This window comes from Montipora capricornis, chromosome 7 (assembly GCF_036669925.1).
Source record: "Montipora capricornis isolate CH-2021 chromosome 7, ASM3666992v2, whole genome shotgun sequence".
Classification (NCBI taxonomy): domain Eukaryota; kingdom Metazoa; phylum Cnidaria; class Anthozoa; order Scleractinia; family Acroporidae; genus Montipora; species Montipora capricornis.
Window position 1 is genome coordinate 19,431,443 of NC_090889.1, and position 20,572 is coordinate 19,452,014.

General features: G+C 38.2%; 1 protein-coding gene across 1 annotated transcript in view; it reads left to right on the forward strand.

The window, feature by feature from the left end:
* Positions 1-20,572, forward strand: part of LOC138055761 (E3 ubiquitin-protein ligase HUWE1-like) — an 82,654-nt gene that overhangs the window by 16,274 nt on the left and 45,808 nt on the right. The window contains 22 exon segments of the mRNA XM_068901635.1: positions 116-509; positions 1,709-1,789; positions 5,596-5,702; positions 6,567-6,744; positions 7,544-7,635; positions 8,304-8,551; positions 9,101-9,179; positions 10,411-10,473; positions 11,415-11,480; positions 11,482-11,520; positions 11,523-11,561; positions 11,563-11,595; positions 11,929-11,995; positions 11,998-12,143; positions 12,146-12,178; positions 13,437-13,656; positions 14,232-14,568; positions 15,530-15,652; positions 16,306-16,379; positions 17,911-18,068; positions 19,015-19,251; positions 20,405-20,518. Coding sequence (XP_068757736.1) covers positions 116-509; positions 1,709-1,789; positions 5,596-5,702; positions 6,567-6,744; positions 7,544-7,635; positions 8,304-8,551; positions 9,101-9,179; positions 10,411-10,473; positions 11,415-11,480; positions 11,482-11,520; positions 11,523-11,561; positions 11,563-11,595; positions 11,929-11,995; positions 11,998-12,143; positions 12,146-12,178; positions 13,437-13,656; positions 14,232-14,568; positions 15,530-15,652; positions 16,306-16,379; positions 17,911-18,068; positions 19,015-19,251; positions 20,405-20,518 — 2,928 coding nt within the window.

Consider the following 20,572-nt stretch of genomic DNA (forward strand, 5'->3'; position numbering starts at 1 on the left):
TAAAAGATTACTAGGATGGCAGCCATTTTGGAATAAAGTGTATGAATAGTAATGAACAGGATGGAAATGTTCAAAATACAAACTGAATGCATTTGTTTCACCTTGAAATGTTCAGCAAGAAATAAAGAAGTGCCTGCCCCATCATGGAGCAATACTATCTCCAAGCCTCCCAACTGCTCCTCCCATCCAACAAGTTGGAGTTGCCATGGAAACCAGTGAAAATCAGGTTGCCCAGTCTGATGGCTCCTCACAGCCAAACCAATCTGAAGAGGTTCCCATGGAAACTGAGCAGCCCTATGTCAACAGTGTAGAAGACAACAAAATGGAGGTGGACGAGCATGATGCAGAGAAGCTCCTCATTGAAGTAGAAGTGGCTGGATCCAGTTCTGCCGTGAATGCCGTCAGCAAGAACCGTTGCTTGCCACAAAGGGCAGCTTTGATCAAAGCTGTCCTCAGCTTTCTGAAAAAATCCATTCCCGATCCTTCGTTCTCAGAGAGCATCAGAAATGGTAAAATTAATAATTTTGTCTGCTAATGTTTTGTTGCTTCTTTCCTTTGCTCTGTTGACAGTGGCACAATTTGGTTAGTAGCTAGGCCAAAGAATAAACTTGATTCCCTTAGATCCTGTTGGTATTACTAAGCTAAAACTTTTTTCAGTGTTTACTGTGACACTCGCTGGCATGGACTTTAGAAAAACTAAACTTTTCCTTCCAGAAAAATCTTACAAACTTTGAATGCAAATCTTGTCTTAAAATGGAGAGAATTTTACCATTTGATTCAGCGAATTATGCGCAGTAGAACCAAAGAGATGTTTTGTTTTCAGTGAATTGGCCATGACATTGGCTTCTCTCCGGCGCTGGACTTTGGAAGAACAAAAGTTTTCCTTCCAGCAATGTTTTGATGCAGTTTGTCGAACTGACTTAACTGTTAAACCAAGGCTGCTGCCTAAGAAGATTTTAAAGGGGCCCTCAGAGCTAAACGCTGTGAACTTAAGAGCCCAACATATGAAGTGAAAGGTGTTGCTGTGAAAAATTAAGGCGCCCAGAGCTATTCTTTGGGAGCCCCAGGCTACCGGGCTCCTGTTAGGCAACAGCGGTGTGTTAAACGCTTGCAGCTATGTGTTAGCACAATCTTGCACACCGTTAGTGCTGCCTTTAAAAGCGTCAGCATACCGTCAGGTGCCGTTAGCTTCTGTTACCGATCTGCTAGTGAGACGTTAGTTTTGCCCGTTTAACATCAGTGTACCTTTTCCCGTGTGAGGTCATGTATATACATGTAAGTGGCCTTTCAGAGAGGTCAGTGATTAGGGTCAAGGAGCTGAGACCCTACATCAGCTTCCTTGGACAAGAATGACATTGTAACATTTTACTCAAGGAGGGTGTTGTAGCATGAGCACTGATGAAGGGCTGACACTCAAAATGTCAGCTTGCAAATTTACTTGCTTGGTTAATTTGCCTTTAATGACTCTCTTGATAAAATCAAAGTTTCGTCATTCACTCTCCTCAAGGCTGCACCACAGTTTGTTCAGAAACTAACCCCCTTCATTCCTAGAGCTTGTCACACAATCCATCGCCACAGGGGATTGCATCATAGTCATGGTAAACATCTTTTTGACAGTCAGCAATTATGTGAACAAAACGTCTGACTGGTAGTCTATTATCTTAAATTATATAGTACCTGATTTTAATGGTTAGTTATTCACTTTCAGTAATGGATAGCTCGCTTCCTACATCACTGAAACATGTTATCAGTAATGTGGAGTACTATGGACCAGTTCTCTTTATGGCAGGTGTGTGCAACTACAGTATTCTTACTAACACTTTTCATGGCTTTGACATGTTTTTTTTTTTTTAAATGTGACCCTATTTGGGAAAAGGGGGATTAAGGTGAATTTAGAAAACAACGTTTTAACGCGTTTAATCGCGTTCGTCGAAACGCGTGGAAACGCATTTTTTGTGCGTTTAAACAGATTTTTAATGCGTTTAAACAAACGGCTCTGTTGCGCTTCAATTACTGCATTTCGTATGAATTTAGTTGTATTTGAATGAATAAATTACCAGTTCTATAATATGAAATGCGGAGATTAGAGTGCATGTCTTCCAACCCACTGTGTCAAAATGATCAATTCATCAGCAAACTTACCTTTTGCCTTTCCTTTTTACATTGCAGTAAGAATCACATTCCGTCTATAATAATTTACTATCCTTTTTTCTGTGAGCGCCTCATGCGCACCGACTTTAGCCCACTTGCAGTGCACGAATCTCGTGCTATCAACAACGGCAACCAGACAATTAGCACACACAGGAAAGAAGATTCGGTTTTCGAGTCTTCCTAAGAATGGAGCAAGCCGTCGCATTTGAGCCTACGGATTCTGCAGACAAGAGCCAACGATATTGCTCAAAGAAACGCGAACCACTGAACGACGCTTCAAAAATGTTTCCATTAGCGCATCAGGTTTCACCAAGAGGCTGGTCAATCATTTGTCTCAAGCTTGTTTTAATATTTTTAAACTCTTTAAAATTTTCACATTCTCCTCCTTCGTGTTTTCCTCTTCGGAATTTTTGGCGACAAAAAGAGCACGTCGCCAGAATGAAGCAGAATCAAAGTGATGACGCCGCTAGCCTTCGGGATGTGTCATATGTTATCACTCGAGTAGACTGGTCACGATGTCGTGACGCTCGCCCCGCAACAACTGAAAAATCAGGTTTTCGCCCCATAGCGACGAAAAAATTGGATTGTTTGTACCATTATTGATAATGCCTCGAGAAAATAGAAATTACAGAAAACAGGCTGTCAACATTTAACCACCTTCAGAAGAACGTAATTCAAAGAATGAGCGAATCACATAAACATTTCATTGAAATGTGACAAAGTAAACATCGCATTGACTTGACCAAATACTTCTGGGTTGTGTAATTCTCTCCATTGTTATCGTGGGGAAACAGAAACCTAAATGTCCAGTTGCGAGAGAAGTAGGGAGCGATTCAGTGAAACTGGGAACGTTTTTAGATTCGCGAACATTTGGTAGTATCGCAAGTATTTACCGGTTTTTCTGATCAGCGAATTGATTTTTTCGGAACTTCCTTGGTGTTCACGAACAGGCTTTACATCGGATAGTCTTAATTTATTTGTTACGGATTCTTTCAGTTGTCGCTATAATAATATAATTATTGTGGGACTGTGAGAGAAGTAGCGAACGATTTAACGAAAGCAAGAGCCGTTTTTCGCTATCTTTATGACCGGTACCTTCCGGTGTGATTAATGGCTCGAAGTTGAAGCTTTGGCCGAAGACGCTGAATATATCTGCTCTCGTTCGCTCATGAAATAGGTTTCCTCTGCCAACTGCAAATTACCCGCGAATGTTTCGGGAAGGTTGGATGGGTTCAGAGAAGTATGATCCATTTCTTTCAGAGCTTTGCTTTTTTTGTTATTTCAGAGGTTTAATTGAAAGCGCTATCATATTGTTGCAAGTTATCGTGCTTGTGTCTTGGCGCTTCACTATCTGCCTATTCAACCCCTTTTCATTATCGCAAATCATAAACAAACAGGAAATTAAACAAACTGATGTCTCCTTTTGACAAGTACTAAATGACCAAAAAGTCTAAAATTTCGGAAGGTTGCGTGACTGATCGCGACAAATATGTGGATCAGTTTATTTCTTTTGAGCGGTAAACAGCGAGTCGTCGATCAATTTCTTTTCTATTGGCTTGAACGTAACACTTAAATGCAGCTTTAGTTGAGCCCTGTCATGATGGTACGAGTTGTTTTATCTTCGTTCGGTTACTTGGGCCTTCGTCGTCGCCGGGGTCGTCGCTCAGAGTCGGAAGACAGCCGCTATGTCAACTGCCTTGATCAAACATGAATAAAGGAAAAATGGTAGTAAGTTTTGCATGTGAAGAATGCCTCAGCTGGTAACCCCAATGCAGAATTTTATTTGATTGATTTATAAGTGTTTGCGACTCTACTAAGACCAACATGAACAGCATTCAACAATCAACGTTCTGTTGTACATTTCTAAAACAGGATCGCACATGACAAGAGAAACCTACTGACGACCCTCGCTAATCACAGGGTACACATCAAAGCAAACTTGTGCTTAACACCATCTTGAAAATTCACTTGTACATTCCTCACTTCATTTGGAACAAATTTCTATTGTTTATGCTCATGATTTACCGTTAGAGTCGCTAAGTAAGTGTTTTGTTTTTTCCTCAGAGAACGCCGCCAATTTAGGCATGTTTAGGTTGGACTAATTCGCATTTCTTCTCTTTTCCGAGTACTTGCAGCGACTAAAACAATCAAGATTTCGATGGTTTGTCGAGCTGCATTGTTTAAATAAATCACAGTTAACCCCAGATGACACCCAATAATAATATTATAGCAAGCAGCCATTTAATTATGCGCTCACTTGAGGTAAATTAACAGCGTTTAAACGCGTCGTTTGTGTAAAGCTTTTCCGACATGAAATCTTACGCACGCGTTTTTTTCGCGTTTAAACGTTGTTTAAATGCGTTTAAACGGTGTTTTAACGCGTTTGCGTTTAAAACGATAGAAAACGCGTTTTTTTGTTATTCACCTTAATCCCCCTTGTCCTAAATAAGGTCACAAATTGCCAATTGATTGGCTCAGTTAATTAAGCAGCAGACTAGCACATGGATGGTCGTGAGTTTGACTCTGGCTGGACCAGCACTCATGGTCTTTAAGTAACTGAGGAGAAAGTGCTTCCTATGTTATTATATCTGCAAATGGTTAGACTGTCAAGTCTTCTCAGATAAGGACTATACATGTGGACTGTAGGCCCTGTCTCAAAACCCTTGTCAATAAACTCAGTGGGATGTTGAAGATCCCACACGCTATTAATTTGATAAGAGCAGCCATGGAGTTCTTGGTGTTCTGGCAGTTCAGAGTTTACCCTTGCAGGAGTCCCAAATGCATACGATAATTTGTCGGCCAGGGTTCAAAGTTCAGTCACCTCATTATCAGGGCCTACACTTTGTTCCACTATCCATGGTTGGAGGAAGCAATTGGTTAAAGTAATAAGTCTATTTGGTATATGTATACATATGTTGTATGTTGCCATGGTATTCAGTGATGCCTATGCTGTAGTATAGGGTTGGGGAGGGGCTTATGCATCTTAAAGCAAATTGTTACTGTATTGTTTCCATACATCTGGGGACCAGGATAAGCTCTGGCTTCGTAATCCTCTCGCTCATGCAGGGCTTTATTTCTTCCATCCTTGTGGACTTAAAGCCCTTGCGTGTATTACTTGTACTTGTATACATGTATCTGGTGGAAAATTGATCGGTGTGGCTGTACAATAACTCACTTATCATTAATTTTGTATAACAGATGGTTAACCATGTGTTGTTGTCAGTGCCCTGCATTTGTTCCTGCTTTCTTGGCAAGTTAAATTGATGTGTTCTACGGCTGTAGATCAACATAAAACCAGAACAGAGATTCTTGGTTTAACCTTGAGTGTCATGTTATCAACTTTTAAAAATTCAAGAAGCCATTCCTTTAGTGGATGCAGTACATGTACACACAATAGAAATCTCTGCAAATGGCTTACTCATCATGAATGTTTTACTTCTGCAGCTATTGATGTGGTTACTGTTTATGTTTTCCACGAGCCATCACTTTTGTCGTCACTTCAAGATAATGGTTTAACAGGAGTAATGCTTAAGGCTCTGGTAGTGAAAGAGGTAAACAATAATGATATAAATCTGGACCACTCTTATAGAGGAGGTTTACCTTTTTTAAGGTTTTTGTAAAAATTCAGTCAAGTACAGCCATCATACAGTCACATTGATGGATCTCATCTTCTAATACCGGTAATAAATTATTATCCATCACAAGCAATAGCTCGAAGGTAAGAAGATAAAACAACGGGAAAAACTGATGTGTGCCTTCATTCAGCTTGATGTCCCTGGACATCTGCTGTGTTTGAGAATCACAGGTCTGTGCAACTTCAAAGAAGAACACCTGTTTGACCTTTATTAATCATTTCAAAATTTTTAGAGCCTTGAAATAACTTAGAAGAAAGTAGCTGCCTTTGTACATGTAATTACAATCTTCATGTGTAGATGGTTGGACTTTCGTCATGATGATAATGTTTTCAAAATACAAAATAATGTATGTGTTTAGGAATCCTAACACACTGTTATTTACCATGGTATCCAAGGACATGCATGTGACCCCGGCATCCGACTGGTTTATCACTTCATTATGAATTATTAAAAAGCTTTGTAAAACTCATTAATAATTCATGATGGGAAAACAAAAGAAATGTTTGAATAATCAACATCCGTATTTCTGATGAAGATTTCTCTTCATTTAATGTTTCTTTTGATTTTCACCAAAAATACCTAGTGTACATTAACACTTAAATGCTGACGTTTCATTAGTCTTATACAATATTCGCGTCAGATCAGTTATTCTGTATCACATTTACAGCTTCGCCTCAGGTTTGTAAACGTGATACAGATCTGCCGCTCATATTGTATATATTACTTACAAATTGACATAAATAGATTAAGTAATTATAGTTCCTTTTTTTTTTTGATCAGGTTCCTGCAACTCGAGAAGTTCTATCCTCACTTCCAAGTGTGCTAAGTGCACTATGTTTGAACACACGAGGACTCCAAGCCTTTATGAGCTGCAAACCTTTTGACAAGCTGTTCAGAGTCCTGTTATCCCCAGACTATCTGCCTGCGATGAGACGAAGACGGACCTCAGAGAGTCTTGGTAATAAACAGTCCTAATGACTTAGCTTTCTTGATATCGTTGATCTGGTGTTCATATACATGTACAGTACAACATGTAAAATGGCACATAAACACAACATCCATTATTCAAAAGCATGGGACTAATTAATGTGAGAAGTCATTAGGTCAACTCTGACCAGACGAACACTTGGAGTCCTTCAAATACATGTAACTGTGGTGCTCTTGTAATGACATCTGCAAATTTAATGGTTAAACCAATGTATGACTTCTGAGGTTAGGCCTAAGGGGAATAAAGACACCACATACTCTTCGAAAAGAGGAGGACTCCAAGTTACTTGGTGTTGTAATAATTATGTCAGTGTTAATGAAACATACTGTGGGAGTTCCTAGAATCCAACTTGAGGCTCACAGTAAATTTTTCACCATAACAGAAGTTCCTCAGAATTGATGCAACCATTTTGAGTGTTTGCTGGGAGAACTAACAATAACTTTTAGTATTTCTTGAGCGCGCGTTGGATAGGAATGATGGTAATAGTTATTGTCAACAAGGCTAGTAGGGCCAAGTTCCAGGTTGGCTATAACCAATTGATGTCATACCCAACAAGCACAAACGGAATAACAATTAATTACAATTTTTCAAATGACTGGTGCAATCAGTTTTCGTAAAGTCAAGGTCATAGCAGCATTTATTATTGGTCTGATAACTGAGATCAGTATGCTAATAAACACGAGATCTGAGATATAAAATTATAGTGCTTTACTTATGCCCTCATGTCTACAGTTAATTTATTTGAAAGGGCATTTTTCTATTTCTGCAGGTGAAACTGCTTCTAATCTTGGCACTGCAATGGATGAGCTCATGAGACACCAGCCTACATTAAAAACAGATGCCATGAAAGCTATCATTAAGGTATTACAGAAGCAACAGCCACCAGTAACTTAAAGTAGTATCTCTAATAACTGGAAGATTTTTTTAACCACCAGGATACTATTGATAAACAGCCCTACTCCAGTCGCTTGAAAATTCTAAGCTATTCTAGGAAACATAGTCATAACAGTGAGAATGAGATTCAGTAAACAGAAATCAGCAATGTAAACAAACTTGAACTTAAATTCAAGTTGGAAAGTTAAACAACAGTGCGATAAATACAAAAATTTAAAATTTCGTGAAGACCATGTTAAATTTATCTCCAAATAATTCTTGTGCTGTCAACTAAGTTTAGATGCTTGGGGTATTCTGAAGTAGTGAGCGTACCGGTAGCAAAGACTCCTCAGTGCCATACACGGCATGGGGCTAATTAAAATAATATTCAAGTTGACTGTAAGTAAGCACACATGGAAAGCTACAGCAACATAAAACACGTAACATAGACCTGAAGAGATGCGAGAAATTAATCACGCGAAAACTCCTTTGTTTTTTGGCTTGAGAGTCTCCAAAATTGTCTCAAATTTTCGAAAGCCCTCCAATGTCTTGAACTTAACTCAAGCCTTGATCTGCGAAGTTCTTGAGAATCAAGACTCCATTTGTATTTTGGACGAGGAATAAAGATATTCTTGTGCATGCTTCTCTCCTTTTAGCTTCTTCAAGAGGTCTGTAACCTTGGACGTGACCCAAAATATATTGGTTTCAAGATGGGAGCAAAAACAGACAACAGCGATATGGATACTGGTGTTGGATTAGTACAGAATTCTGGACGGTCGACGTTAGGAGCAGATGAGCCTATGTCTGATGAAGAGGAGGATGATGACGATCGATTCAGCTTTACAAGTACTACCAGTACTGCTAAAGTTGTGTCTGAAAGTGAAAAGATAAAGGATACTTCAAAGTAAGTTTTCTGCTGGATGAGGTGATCCTTTTTTCTCTTAAGTACAAACACAGAGCTGTTTGAACTCACTCTGTTAACAGAGTTTGAAGCTGAAGACTTCTTTTTGACCCAAATTGGTAATTTAGCCATAAAGTAACCGGGGAATAAGGCATACAAAATTCATTCCTAGTACCTACATGCATGAGGATCTGGATGTGCAATAACACCTACTGCTTTTGTGCTGTGCAAACGTTGACTGGTTAATATACATGTAAGGCAGTGCTTTCAGTAAGATTTGAAGTAGGTTTCTCCCTTTTGTTAGCACCCGCCAGAGCTACAGTCTGTACAGTAATAAAAGGGGCCGAAGGTCCCTTTTCCTCTAGGGGGTCTGGGGGCATGCTCCCCCCTGAAAAGTTTTGAAATCAGGAAGCATGGCAACAAGATTTCCAGTGATTTGAAGAAAAATATTAACACCCAAGCATTCGTTATTTTTATCAACAAAAAGTGTTTTATTTAGTTCAAGGCAGTTAATGTCATTATGTGTCCTATTCTCATGTATCCTGATTATAGCTTTACTATTAAGGATGGTGCCTACTATTGTTATTGCGCATACGTTCTGTGCATCTCGGGATACTCGGGTTTCCTATTGGTGATGCTTACTAGCTAAATACAGTGATATTTTGGCGCAGTTTGAAACTATGCGGAGAAAGTAGATCTTAGTTAGTACTCTTGGTATCCAAAGAGAAACTGGGGGTAACCATGCATTTATGAGAGATAATTAAGCTTCAATTTGAGAAAGAATGCCATACATTGCTTTGTATTTTAAAGCTTTTTACAAATATTATTCATCAATTCTCTTTGAAAAATGCATGGTTATTCCCAATTTTCTTTTTGGATTTCAATAACACTTGTGAAGATCTACATTTCCTGCACAATCATAAACTGGGGCAAAAATACCTTTGAATTAGTAGTCACTGTCCTTAAAGACTTACCTGATTGCTTGACTTACCTGATTTGCTTCCGTGAGATTTTTGAATTTGTGGAAGCAGAAATATAACAGCATAGACTGCTGCCGCTTCATCATGGAACTGAAGATGCTTAACTGATTCAATGACTAGAAAAACTTACTCCACGATTTCTTTACAATGTTGCAATTAACTTTCGATTCAACCAGGATGTCAGTCCGCTATGTTTAAGGACGTAGCATGAAAATGAGGCTGCTAAACATCATAATTATAATGTCCGCTGGACTATGCGCTGGAGTGTGACCTTAAGTGACGATGAAACGCAACTGAAAAACGACTACTTGTTGCATTTAAAGTGGTAAAATCACAGAATAGTGTATAAAATGACCTATTTGGTGGGGTTGTTCAACATTTTTATTACCTTTTCAATAATAATTAACCATTTAACAGGATGAATTGCTAGTTCCTCTTTATTTGACGCCATAAGCACAATAACGCAGGGATACAGCCAGCGATTTGCAAGAAGGCACCCACCGGAGCTTTGGTGGCAGCAGGGTCTTACTGAAAGCACTGGTATGGCTGTGACCCAAGCACTTTTCTCCATAAAGTTTTGGGATATAATCTGAGGTTTCCAGTTGTTATGGGCTTCATTCCATGCAGTGAAGACTAAGCTCACCTTACAATAGTTGCATTAAGTGTTGAGGACAATCTTTTTATGGAGTACATTTGTTATGACTCCTGTTACAATCTAACAGAGGGGATTCCAAATTAGTGTTTTTTCAGTTGCTAATGGTATGTTTTTGCATCTTTTGTGCTCTAACTTGTAGTGGACATGCTGTAACTTTTTAAAGAATATTCTACTCATGCGGGGTTTAATAATCCCATAATTATTATTTATGTCCTGTTTTTTAATAGGACTGCAAGAGGAGGAGGAAACGAAGTTTCATCATTCCCTTATGGATTACATCTTCAAATGTGGTATGTAATTAACAATAATATTTAATATTTTCCATGAGCAAGTGTTTGGATATGAGATGGTAGATAGCCACAATGCTCATGAGCCCCTGAGTTGGCTATAATCATCTCATATCCAACACGAGTGAGTGGAATAATATTAAATATGTATTGGTTAATTACATTGTGTTCCTATTGAAAACACCCACAAAGTATGGATTGCATATAAATCTTCCTAATCGTTTTCAATTTTTGTATGAAACTTAAAAACAACTGATGTGTGCACGTTACTGATATTTGTAGAAGCATGATTTAATAGTGTACCTCATTATAACCACAATGGTGTAATCCAATGAAAACGACAATCCTGGTCAAAAACTGTTGGGACAATTCCTGCTTTCCCCCCCTCCTCCCAAGACATGTTTTTTTTGATTCCTCCCCCAAATTCCCTTCCATCGTCCCATGTTTACAATGTTTAAGGGGGCGCAAGAAAGGCAGCGAAAGAAGACACATTTTTAAACATGGGCTCTCAGAAATCAACGATCCGTTCATCGATCGCTTGCATGTTTCAACTTTGTCTGGGGTATAGGGGGGGCGCAAGAAAGGCAGCGAAAGAAGAACACACGATTACTCTTAAAACCGATGGAAGCATGTCAGTAAATTCTCTACTTTTTGTCCAAAATTTGACAATTGTGCCCGAAGTCTTTTGACCCCGGATTGTAAGTTCTAGCTTTTTTTAATAATAACTTCGGTTACAGCGTCAGGCGGAACAGACTTTACATGTAATTTAATTTGTCATTTCCTTGTGTCCTCATTATGGTAATTCAGAAATGGAAACTGAAATCAAGCTACTTGTTTTGTTCTTACATTAGTTTTCAAGCAAATCCCCAAAAAAAGAAATTAAACTTTTTGAAGATCTTGGCATTTTTACATGTTGTGTGCGGAATGTTTTTTTTTTTTTCCAGGTTCGATTTGTTGATTCCATACTGAGCAACAATTCAACCGATGACCACTGTAGGGAGTTTGTTCGTCTTGGGAGGTCTGGAGCCATTAATTAACATTCTTGGAGTTGCCCAATTTTGCCTCTCGACTTTATATCTTCGCCAGCTTGTCCAGTCTGTGTCTGGTGTGTGTAAATCGATCCTGGTAAGTGATAATACTGTGCAAGACTCAGAAAACATCAGGTGTTGGTGTCAAGATAAGTTAAAAAGGAAAACATCTCCCTTCCTGGTTGTGGCCGTTACTCAAAATCTTGTGCATTAGCTCCCTATTAATGTTGGAAGGTGGTATTCTTGCATTGTGAAGTAATAGAGGTTGAGAATTTCTGAACTTACATGTATAACAGATGAAGTACTTGAAAATTAATTAACTTTAACTAATGCTGTATGGCTTGGTACATTGACAGCTACATTTGTTTAAAATGCAAAATGTCAAATTTTAAAGGAAGCTCTAGAAGAACACTGTTTTCTTTTGTTGTAGATGTTATCACACGAAGCTCAAGTTTTAAAGCAAGGTCTTACTTTTATTGGTGACGTCCTAACAGCCCTGGACCAATGATGTCCAGATCACCCAAGTCTCCAGTTAGTTTGTTGTTGCATGAAGTTGCATCAATCAGGCCGTCCGCGCAACAAGCAATGACATCAGCACAACTTACCCCTCTCTTGCACGCAATTGTTGCAGCAACTGCCATATGTAAGCAGTGTTCCTTCATGTTTGCAAAGTGGGACAGGTATGCTACTGATATATGAAAGTTAATATAATTGTTTAATAGAGATTTCGGTGATGTAAATTAATGTATAAGTTCTGTAAATTAATCGTTATACAGTGGCTCCCAAGGAAGACACTTAAATTTAACTCAGTTTAAAACACCCAGGTCCCATTTTTTTAAACAATGGATAGCACTATCCATCGGATAAAATCATTCTCTACTGGATAACTCAATTGGTTTTTTCTTGTTTATATCCACTGGATATAGTGTCATCCCACCTTTTGAACAACGGAGGCCTGACGATTTTTTTTGTTGGTCGATGTGATTCAACCTGGCTTGGGAACAAAAGGCTTCATATTGTTCAAACTTTTTATCTTTTAATACAATCAGATACATGTAAGACACAACACAAATGTAGTGTATAAGGTAATTTTAATTTAATCTTAACTTGTAATGATGGCGTAATTGTATTTTAATAGTATTCTTACGTACTGGTCACCGGTTTATACCCAGCATTTTATATGTTGAATTTCCTGATCGGTTTTTTTTTTCTTTTTGTTTTGTTTTGTTTTCAGTTTAAATTAAGCATTCATTATTATTATTATTATTATTATTATTATTATTATTATTGTTATTATTATTATTGTTTTATTTGTCTCCTTAACCTTTTCACACTCAAGGGGGGCCCCCATCGACAAGTCAAAATAGTCTGGTGTTAGGCAGACTAAAATCTCAATACCGGTAGTGTCACTCTTGGGCATGAAAGGGTTAAGGAGTGTGGATTAGCTTTGCAAAGCAGAGGTTGGGAAACAAAATATGTTAAATTGAAGATTGTAAAAAAAGCAATGAATTTGTGAGAGAAGAATGGACAATCCATGTTAGGGCGGGAGTTTTCTAAGGTTAAATTGGGAAATGCAAACAAAAAATGTTCAAACTATGAAGTCAACATTGATGTTGCCAGTTGTCAAAATCTTTTTTTTGCTAAGCTCCTCTCGACCACGCTCGGTTTGGGATGAAAAACCCTTATATTAACTGCAATGATTAATAATTATTATTTGTCGTACATGAAATGTCCACTGTTAAAATATAAGTTAATAGTAATTATGACTCCTCACTTAATGTATTATTACACTGCACCCTTTGCTCTTACATGTACATGGTGTACATTAACTCCAGGTTTTCGATAGCTTTTCAAAGTACTGGATTTGATAATGAAAGTGCGAGACTTGTTATTAATATTTTTTCTAGTAACGCTGGATTTTTATTTTTATACATGTAGTTTGACATTCGCAGCCTGTGTGTGAATCATTGGGGTTCAGATCAAGGAATTACTGTGTTGAAGCAACTTGGTCAACTGTACACATTTCTCGTTTGGGAGACAATTGTGTTAGACACTGTAAGCCACTCTGAAACATCTAGTGGTAATGAAACAAAAGTTGCTTGTGAGGATTTGGAGATGCTGAGAGTGTCATCATCAGCTTATCAAGACGATCCCCAGGGTAAAAAAGTTATAATATTGTTTATTCCTCTTTACCTGTGGAGAACAAGTCTTTCTTTTTTACTGTTTTTCACACACTTTTGCCTGTTTTTTTTGTTACTTTAGAAGGACACTCAAATCAAAGAGAAATTACTCCTGTATACTGCAAATGTGATTCACTTGTACACTAATGCATAACATTACCATATTATTTTGCAGCTGTGACTGCTGTTTTTTTGCACCAGTTGTTTATCATAATGTGAAACAAATAATTTTTTTTATTTAGCACTTTGGTCTTTGCTATGAATCTGCAACCAAGATCCTATTAAAATCAAATTATTGCTGAAACTCGGTCTTAAAAAATTAGAGCCTCAATTCTTGAAAGCATTGAAGATTGACCTTCAAGTTAAATTTTAGCTCCAAGAGAGAAAGAGTGTTAATGTTATGCTAGACAATTTTAAGCGCTTATTGATGTGCTTTACATTGCATGTGGGTGTGAAAGGGTTAACTCCTTAATTTTGCTTTTCACATTCAATGTTTTAGTGTGAACATGCATGTATTACCGGTACATTAATTCTTCGTTGTTCCTTTGCTCAGGTCAAACACATGATGGGAACCCTGTGATATCAGTGGCAATGGACAAAGAATCTAAACTTGAACCTGCAAAGTCTGCTCTTCCATTGCAGCAAAGAATCATCAAGCAACTTCTACAGACATCAACAGCTCTAGGCCGTGCATTGTCCGACTTGTTTGCTCTTTTGGTTAAGCTTAGTGTTGGGTCTGCTCAGCGTCAGCGTCGGGCACCACACCCTAATGCTACACCAGGACTTCCCACTTTGCCTGCTCGTTTTGTAGCATTCCAGCTGACTAGATTATTGAAGGATGCATTTTCCTGGGAGGGTCTTCCAAATGCAAGTTCAGTGCCCAAATTAAGGTGAGTGAGTACCTTGTTAAAATGTTACAATATATAATGACCAATGAAACAAATCTTATGTTTCTTAGGACTTTAAAGCTACAACTTGTATGTTAACTACATGTAAGGACTAAGTGACCCAAGTTTTAAAACTTGATTTCACAATTTTCCTATGTACTGGTATCCCATTACTAACTTTAAAATCTTTAAATGTCTTCTTCACTTGCAAAGAACTCCTTGAACAATTAATTTTTTAAGTCTTCTATTCAAAGTTTTAGCATTTTCTTGTTGCTCAGAGAAGGATTTTACGTCAGCTTCGGAGAATTTCATGAATCTATTGCTTGCCATTTTTCACTAACTGTTTGCACAAAATTTAATGACTGTGCAAAGGTGGGAAATGAAGTCATCAATATCCTCACTAGGCAACTCATTTCCCAAATGTAGATTTGTATGAATTTTATGAGTCGTTTATTTTCCAGTAAAACACTCCTGTCTATAAAATCATAATAAATATTGTCAGTATAAATACACAGGTTATTATACAAAATCGCACACTGTCATTGGCTCGCTATCTCGGATTATCAGCCAATAATCACCTCGACGGACAAAATGGCTGCCAGTAGTCGTTTTGCCACTGTAAGTGAAGATGATTTTCGCGTTGAAATGTTTTTTTTTTTCTCTTTTATGAAATAATCACCTGTGTATTTACCGTATACTAAAACAATTATTCGCCTCAGGCTCGGTGATTATCGGTGATTATTCACCGATAATCACTTCGCCTTCGGCGAATAATTGTTAATTATTTCTATCATTAAATATTATTTTAAATGACTGATTGTGTCATTATGCCCACCCATGCTTCGTACATGCATTTCATTTCATTTGTCTTACGGTCTGAAGTTTACCTGATTTTTGGACGAACTTGAATATAATGTCTAAGAAGGTGCCACAAATTATTTTATGTAAATCTTTATCTTTTTAGGTTGCACTTTAACATGTGTATAGTTGGTTTGACATCACGTTTGCTGTTTGATGACAAAAAGAACCCGTACCATCTTATGCTACAGCAGTTTGTTCTTTCAGGGGCACACAGCAGCCTGTTCTCGTAAGTGATTATTTCTCAAAACTGCAATATGATCAACTGTGAGGATAATACTCTACCAATTCCTTGAACTGACAACCAGTTGTAAAACTGGATCAAGACACCTTGTAATTTTTACCTTGGACTGTACGTGATGTGAGCTTCTGCGAAGTCCATTTTCCCTCTCCTATAGTCAAATTTGCTAGCAATACTAACTACTGTATGAGCAAAACTTGGATTGAGAATTTAGAATGAGTGAGTGAGGGAATGTTTCTTTTTTTTAATTTTTTTATTCTACCTGTGTAGATTTATTGCCGCCAGTATTTTAATTTAACTTGGGGATGCCATATAAGGAGTTTCAGAAACACGCTGCATTTGTCTAAAATTGTCCTATGTGGTGTAGTTGATAATCAGACATTGGGATAAGTGGTCATACAACTACAGAGATGAAACTCTAAATCAAATTTCAGTGTGCAGAAGATTGATTTATGTGTAACATTACTGAAGACAAGAAAGGGGTTTTTTATTGCACAAAAATTGAAAGAGCTTGGAATGCATTTATCTACAAATTAATGAGCTGTATTTGCGTAAGGTACTGTGCATTATAGAATGTTTAAGATTTTAGTCAAAATTGGAAAGGAAAATTTGACCAGAATCTTGCACATTTTTGCTTGCAGTGTGATGAAGATGATATTCAACCAAGGTGGTAGAATTAACACCAATGAGTGCATCAGTCAGACCTGTTTTGATGGTGAGATTCAACTCAAATGCCATTCATTTTATGTATTTACCACATTGTTATTATCCTATGGCTATTATAATTATCATTTAGACAGTGAGAATAAGACATTAGTATGCCTATAAATTAATATATGCGGCATTTTGTTGCTGGATATTACTGCCCCAGGGAATTTGTTTTCCTGGAGTACCAAGATACATGTAGTTGTTGCTGAGGTACATGTACCATATACATTGTAGAATACAGATTACTGCTGTGGGTGACAGAAATTTCAAGTCAGTGGGAATGTTACCATTATTGTTACATGGGACTAAAATAATGCAGTCCCAGGCTTTTTTCTCTTGACATAATTATACTAGGGAAGTGAAGTTCTCAAATGAAAGATCTGGTTTGGTTTTATTTGGTTTTGACTTTTCAAACTTTTTCATTAACACAGTACTGTAACTCACTCAAGGGCCAAGTCTTCGGTTACAACTTGGAGTTATGGATCCCAAATATTTGCTAATAGTATAAGACATCTCTGTATTTACTATTAGTGCCGCTGGCTTGTGCAAAAGCGTGTACAGGGTTTCTTGGTGACATGGTTGTTGCTTGTGTATCATGGGTTTCGCGGGTTTCATGGTTTCACTGGTTTTGTTAATGTCTCGGTTTTACTGGTTTTGTTGGTTTCATGTTTTCACTGTTATTGCAGTTTTCATAGTTTCACTGGTTTTGTGGGTGTCTTGGTTCCACTGGTTCAGTTAAGTTTATTTTTTGCCACAAGTCTCAAAATAATAACAAACATACTTTTTAAAAGACATTTAATGGTGGGGAAGCTCATAAAGAAACCAGAAGGCTTATTTGATAGCACCTGCAAAACCAGTGAAACCAATGAAACCATGACACCCACAAAACCAGAAAAACGATAACACCCATGAAGCCAGTGAAACCATGAAATTCGAGAAACCAGTGAAACCATGACACCCACGAAACCAGTGAAACCAAGTAACCATGAAACCTGACAAACCATGCAGTCACGCCCTATACGTGCTTTTACACCAGTCAACGGCACTACTATAATAGATGAATGTCCAGTTAGCATACATTCGTGATCAGTAACACCAAGTTGTTACCAAGTCTTTCCACCAAACCATCGCCGTGAAGCAAGATGCTGTTAATTTCTTTGCAAAATCAATACTTACTCATAAGAGTCTCCTGTCTTCGATTTTTCAATAATGACTTGTGATCAGGAAGAAGGCTTATTGAGTTCTGCATCCCCTGTACATTCGTTTTAGATTTTGGCATTTGGTTCTTGTCCTGACAATGACATGAATGCACTGAATTTTTAGTTGTAAAAGGTATTGTGGACATAATATGTATCGTAAAGTTCTAGTTTTTTGGTACACACATTTCCTTGACAAACAACTTTACAATACTGGTAATCAAAAAATTGCTAGAATATGTTGTAATGAGGCTATTGTTGCTGTTATCACGTTTCCTTTAGCTCCCAATACTTGTGTTGTTGAAAAATTTTTTTTTTCTTTTTTTGTTTTTTTTTGTTTAGCTGATTCGCAGGAGTTGTTGGATTCATGGTTAACACTTTTAAGTCGATTGGTGAATTCTGACACATTGATGGATTCACCCCACGGTCTTCCTGCAACCTCCACTCAACCAGGATTTGTGCCTTTCAAACCAATTGACTTTCTTGTTGCTACGCAAAAGGTCAGTCTTATTTCTGTTAAACAAAGAGCAGGAAATTAAATCAGATGATCATCTTTTAATGTCTGAAGTGCCCTGATAACTATCTCAATGGACAAACTTTAATGTTTGTCTTGAGGCTGCTCTTTCAGTTACTGAAACACCTGCACATAAACCGCACCCTGCATTTAGCAGCTCAAAATTTTGAAAGAAATCAAAAGAAACCAAGGTTAATGCCTATTGTACTGTCCTGGTTGCCATGCGACTAAAAATGAAATACTGTCAAACAGAATAACAATTGTTACAAAGGAACCCTTTCTCCACGAAGGTCCACTTGTGGAACACACTCACTCCAGAAATTCTCTACCAAGAATTCGTACTTGCTTTCAAAAGGAATTTTTCTCCAAAAAAGAGATCTACTTGTGGAATGAACTCGCTTGAAAATTTCTCTACCAAATTCACACTTGAAAACAAGTAATTGTTTTCTTTTCAGTTTTTGAAAGTAAGTATGAATTTGGTGAAGTGCAAGTGGTTGTTTTCATGTTTTCTTACTACATTGTTACGGACAATGTACATCGTACGTAGGGGTTATACTAGTTTACAAAAAGGAAAATGTTGTCTTCTACGGCTTATTTGGTGAGAGGCACAGTGGCCTCATGGTTAGTGCGCTCGACTCCGGATCGAGTGGTCCAGGTTCGGGCCTGGCCGGGGACATTGCGTAGTGTTCTTGGGCAAGACACTCTCACGGTGCTTCTCTCCACCCAGGTGTATAAATGGGTACCGGTGAATTTAATGCTGGGGGTAACCCTGCGATGGACTAGCATCCCATCTAGGGGGGAGTAGAAATACTCCTAGTCGCTTCATGCTACGGAAACCGGAGATAAGCGCCGGCCTGATGGGCCTCCTTGGCTCGTACGCAGACTTTACCTTTACCTTACGGCTTATTTACTTGAATTGGATTTTGTTTCAGGGTGCCTTCTCAACAGTCCGACAGCTCTGGGGACAGAGACTTTCTAAGGAATATGGTCCACACTTGGCTGAGTCCATGTTAGTCATTCTGTACCACATTATTAAGGGTGAAGCTGTCATCAAGGAAAAACTTGGGCCTGCCCCAGAAGGCTCCAGCAGTAGCAGCTCGTCTTCTGTAGCGAGACCTCCCGTTGAAGCGGCTCCTCAACCAGAGATAAACATGCAGCATTTACAGCAGGTATAATGATGATAAAGATAATCAGTGATGATGATAGTGATTATTATTAGTGGTGTCAGGTGAAAACCAAGGATCAACCTTTCTCCCCTGAACTTGCCCTCCTTGATGAAAAAATGTTCCTGATAAGACAGAGAAAAACGTCTGTGTGACTCTGTAAAGGGGACCTACCTTATTATAAGAAACTTACGCTACATGAAATTTATGCGAATTTCAAAAATTCATGTTAATTTAATCGGTCAATTTATGTAAATTTCTGCAGTGTTAATTTAGTAGGGCATTAATTTCCGCTACCTTGATTACCGTCATTTTTGCCCCAAATCTGTGACTCACTCCAGACATTCTCGACACCTAGCCACTTTATTTCACATCTTTCACGTGAGTAAATCGTTTGGAGGCAGTGTGGCCCAGTGGTTAGGGCGGTTGCCTTGAAATCCGGATATCCCAGGTTCAAGACCCGCTCTGACCACTTGTTGAATTTGTTCCAGGTAGTCCCTGGTTCAATTTCCTGGCTGCACTTGTAAATAGCCAACTGGTTTGCCTCCGGCCAGTTGGGAGTCTTAACTGTTGTTGTTGTGTTCCGTTCTTTCGTTGATTGTTTTCATTGGCCCTGAAAAGCCCCTATGGGGAGGGGTCAATTAACTATGTATTGTATTGTATTGTACTGTATTTTCTTTGCATTCGCTGTCAGAAGAATAGTTCTCAACGTCTGCTTCTTGAATTTCGGTTTCATGCACACAGTGAAGAACTCTCAAATATGCCAGATTTCTTAGGGTTAATCTATACGTTAAGGGACAATTGCACGATCATTCTTTACATTTTGGAATGTTACAATTAATTTTTAAATATGTTCCTGTTCCAAACAAATTCTGGGGTTTGTTGAGTGTAGCAGACGCGTTAATTTCCTTTATTGGGAAGCAATTTTTTCCCCTCGAATCGCGTCAATTGAAGTGGCGTTAATTTCAAATACGTTAATTAACACGAGCATTGATTTCCTATAATAAGGTACATGTAGCTTTTTCGTCGATGTAATATGTTGTCAACCCAAACCAGCCCCACTGACGAGTTAAATTGTTTGGTGTCTGTACAGAGTAATACCTAGGAGTGTTACTCATTAATAATATTAATGTCATCTCTTGTTTTTTGCCCTTTGTAGTTCATGGATATGGGCTTCACTCACGAACATGCTAGATTAGCTTTGTTGAACACAGGCAGTTTAGAGGAGGCAACAGACTACATTCTTAATCACCCTCCACCACCGCCAGCTAGGGTAAAGAACTTAATTACTTTAAAAAGCTGAAATGGCTGTTATACATGTAAATAG